We start from the raw sequence: 4396 nt of genomic DNA on the forward strand, positions 1-4396 counted from the left end.
GAGGAGTGGCTGGTGGGTTTGAACCGCCAGCCTTCTGGTTAGCAGTGCCTTAGGCACTATGCAGAGATACGAAAATTTAGCCAGGGATGTAAAGAGGGAGAGAGGCCCAGATGAAAACAGTTTTACAGAGCCAGGCTGAGATAAAATCAGAGGAGAAGGAAGACATAACTCAAATCACAACACACAGAGACACATGAGAAAACCCAGAAACAGGCAGAGATAGAAAGATACAGCCGTTGGAGACAAGATGCAGAGACAAAGATGGAGGAAGACAGACAAAGAACCAGGCAGACGGGGCGAGGCGACCACTCTTCTTAAACGACCAGTTGCCTGCTACTCGATCCTGACTCACGGTGACCCCATGTGTGTCAAGGGAGAGCTGGTCTCCACTGAGTTTTCAATGGCTGACTTCAAAAATGGATCACTAGCTGTTCCTTCTGAGACACCTCCCTATGGACTCAAATCTCCAACCTTTCAGTTTGCAGCCAGTACAACCCCAGGGATTTCTTTTCTCAAAAAGGTTCCCACGAATTCTTTCTGGAAACAGCCAAGCTTGGGAGGGAAGCCCTCGTTGGAGAGAGGGAAGCCTGTAACTTCAGTTTCCTCCGTCATGGTCCACTAGGTCTCTCAGAATGGGTTCCAGCCCATTGAAAGGCATGCAGGGCAACAACAGACCTACCAGCCTGTTTTCTGAGGCTGGCTTGAGGCTAGGACATGGGGCGGTTCCCTGCGAGAGTGCACATCTTCCCACCCTGCTCTTTCCTGCCTCCCTTCTCCTGGGTCTTGTGTCATTCATTGCTCTTCTGGTATCTTCCTCTGTCTTGCTCAGAATTGCAGGTATTGCCAGTGTCTACGGATATATCTGTTCTCCCTTCCCTTCCCTTCTCTCCCCTCCCCTCCCCTTCCCCTCTGTCTCTCCCCCTTTCTTCCTCTCTCTCTCCCTCCTTCTCTCTCTGCACCCTTGTTTCTCACCGCCTGTAGGTCTCCATCCTTAACTTTTACTCTGCTCCTTTCTCTTGTTTTCTGTGCCTGTCTGGGTCTTGTTGTTCCTGTCTCTGTTTCTCCATGTGTCTCTTTCAGCCTTTCTCCCTCTTGTCCTGTGACTGTGTGTCTCACTGCTTGTCTGTCTATCTCTCTCTGTCCCTACATCTTCCCCTCCATCCCTGCACGTCTCAATCTCTCTTTGTCTGTGTGTGCATGTGTATGTCTCTGTTTTGGTTCTCTAGTGCTGCTCTAGCAGAAAATACCACAGTTTTGGAGGCTAGAAGTCCGAGTTCACAGTGCCAGGCTCTAGGGGCTGGGTGAAAGCCCCTCGACCTTGGGCTTCAGCTCTGCCTCTTGCTCCCGGCCCACTGGAGCTGGAGGCTTTCTTCACTCAGGCAGCTGCTGGCTGCTGAGGCTGACAAGCCCAAGGTCAACAAGTAAAAAGGCACAGTTCCGATGTTACCAAACCACATGGCAGGCCATTAATTCAAGTCTAATGAAAGTCCTAGGATCAGCAGGCTACTGAACAACGACACAGCTACGTGTAGGGTTCAAGCGTGCCATAGGCTAGAGACCTTTCCCACATTCCCAAGCCTTCTGCTTATATACGGGAAGCAGACCACATCCCTAAGGCAGCTACTCAGCTGCTCCCAGTAGATTCCACCATGGAGTGATGACCAGTCTCATCATGGGGAATACTACATCCAGCTGCCCAGTCACTCAACCAGGCCCAGCCAAGTTGACACATAACCTTAACTACCTCTCTGTCTCCTTTTGTGACGCTCTCCCTTTTCTTCACAGGGTGATTCTGGGGGTCCCCTGGTGTGTGGGGACCGTCTGAGAGGCCTTGTGTCATGGGGCAACATTCCCTGTGGGTCAAAGAAGAAGCCAGGAGTCTACACCGATGTCTGCAGATATTTCAACTGGATCCAAAAAACCATTAACGGCAGGAGACGCTGCCATGAGACATTCAAATGTTGACCTCCAACCCCACTGGCTGGCTCCAGAGTATCTCCAACAGAATCTTGCCTTCCCTTCCCACGGGCCTATATTTGATTCTACATGCTTGTTAAAGGCAGTGACAAGAGAATACAAATTTCCCTGGTTTAACCCCCGGCTCCACTCTTCCATCACTGAGGGTGCATGAAGACATGGAGTAGTCTTACCCCATCAAGGAGAGAATGCAGGGAAATTCCTTGTAAGCATTTCTCCCTCCCTGCTTACTCCATAGCCTTGATTTCTTCCTACCGAGGAGAAGTTACGAGCCTGGAAGAAGATGAGTTGGAATCCCAGCCCTTCCCCCCACGAGCTGTGGTTCCTTTCACCTGTAAAATACGGATATGATCATCCTTTCCTTGTAAGGTGGCGGATGTTGTTGGAAGCGTCCAAGGTTCCGAACACGTGAAACACATAGACCAGTGCCTGCGACATCGTGAGTGCCCAATAAAAAGTGAATTTTATTATGCATCGTGTTTTTTCTTTTTTCTTTTTCCGCATTTCTGCCTCTAGAACCCAGAGGTTCTTACTTCTCCTAACTTCCAGGTGAGTTTTCATCTCCTTCAAAAAATGTCCTCGACTCCTCCACTGGGTTTCTGCCTTAAGGGCCCCTTTAGCACCACACTCAGGGAGGTGAAAGACCTGGGAGGCCACTGTGTGGGTGAGTGAGGGGGGATCAGGTGGAAGGGGACGACGGGCCCGATTCCGAAAGACCGTGAGTGCTGGGTGGGGAGGCTGCGACTTTCTTCTGAGGGTGGTGAGGCTTCTCGGGGGCTAGACATCTTTTGTCTGAAGCAGAATCTTGGCATGTTTGGTATTTAAGGTGCTCGCTTGTTTAAGAGAATTTTCCATGTTACAGGAACAGCTTTGTTCCTATACAGATTGAAATGTATAATCAATTTGTCACTTTTTAAAAAAATTTCCTTGTATTTATTTATCTTAAATTGTGACTAGGGTGAAAGTTTACAGAGCAAATTCACTTTCCATTCAGCAGTTCACTTTGTCTCACGACATTGACTACAATTTCCCACAATGCAACAGCTCCCTTCCCACTTCCTCCCCATAGTTACCTCTTCCCTGTGTCTATCCCTCCATGCACTCCTGCCCCCTGAGCTGGTCTCCCTGTGCACACACAGCCCTTCTTTCCCCCATGATTGTTCTCTCCAAGGAGTGTATCTACCCCAGGCAAATGCTCAACTCATATGCCTGTCTTTTGTTTGGCTGGAAGCCATAGGTGTAGGTTCAGTTCCAGACCTGAGGGGCAGCTAGGGGCCATAGTGTCAGTGGTTCCACCAGGCTCTATCGGACCAGCACACCTGCCCATGGCTGTCTGCGAGCCAACAACCCACCATTGGGCCTGGAGATCTTGGATTCGTCATTTGTTGGAGTCAACAGCCGGTGTACTGCCTGAGCTCCTCAGCCCCTCAGCTGCGGGAGTCAGAAAAAGCCTCCCCCCCGCCCCGCTTTTTTGTTCCTCCAAATGATTTTTTGAGTTGTGTTCCACATTGTTCTCCCTCTCTATCCAGGATGTCCTACATAGATCCCCCTCTGAGTGGATGTGATTTGTCATTTCTAACTTGGAATCACACTGCCTTTGTTCTCTAGTGGTGCTGTAAGAGAAATACCACAAGAGGGTGGCTTTGACAAACAGAAATGTATTTTCTCACAGATTAGGAGGCTGGAAGCCCAAACTCAGGGCACTGGCTCCGGGGCAAGGCTCTCTCTTCTGTTGGCTCTGGGAGAAGGTCCTGGTCTCCTTTCAGCGTCTGTGGGCCCAGTGTTCCTCAGAGATCTCCAGGTGCTTTGGCTTCAATCTTGCCCTGGGTCTAGGAGTTCTCAGCCCAGGGGCCCCACTGGTCCAAAGGACACACTCCGCTCCCGGTTCTTCTTCCTTCGTGGTATCACGACCTCGCTCTCTCTGCTCTCCCTCCTCTTATCTCTTGTAAGATGAATGGGATGTAGGCTTCATGGAGACTCCCTTACATAGGATCAGGGTTCCGACCTGAGCAAGGGTGTTGCATCCCACCCTAATCCCTGGCAACTGATTGGCTGATCACATCAGTTACATCATGAGTGATGACCACATCATTACATAACTGCCAAACCATGGGGAGGGGGTGGTCATGGTCCTGCCAAGTTGGTACATATTCTGGAAGGAAGGACACCATTCAATCCATGATACACACCAACTCTTTATCGAGTACCAGGCTGTTTGAAAGAACGCAGTGATGATATTTACAAATGTAATGTATTTAGATGGATGGGTAGTCCCAGACTTGCTACATATCCTTATTATGACGAACCGTACTTAAACCACATGTAGGTTTTTTTGTTTTGTTTTTTTGGGACATCTTGTTAGGTAAGGAGCTCTGGTAGCGTAGTGCCTAAGGCACTTGACTGCTAACCAGAAGGCTGG

At 49.7% G+C, this 4396-nt stretch overlaps 1 protein-coding gene across 1 annotated transcript in view; it reads left to right on the forward strand.

Moving 5' to 3' along the window:
* The window catches only part of LOC103211650 (kallikrein-6), a 29835-nt gene extending 27870 nt beyond the window's left edge, over positions 1-1965 (forward strand). The window contains exon 6 of the mRNA XM_007957632.1: positions 1786-1965. Coding sequence (XP_007955823.1) covers positions 1786-1965 — 180 coding nt within the window. The remainder of the gene's footprint in view (positions 1-1785) is intronic.
* Positions 1966-4396: the final 2431 nt, after the last annotated feature.

The sequence above is a fragment of the Orycteropus afer genome, unplaced genomic scaffold (genome assembly GCF_000298275.1).
Source record: "Orycteropus afer afer isolate SDZICR_OR568_19922 unplaced genomic scaffold, OryAfe1.0 scaffold00766, whole genome shotgun sequence".
Taxonomy (NCBI): domain Eukaryota; kingdom Metazoa; phylum Chordata; class Mammalia; order Tubulidentata; family Orycteropodidae; genus Orycteropus; species Orycteropus afer.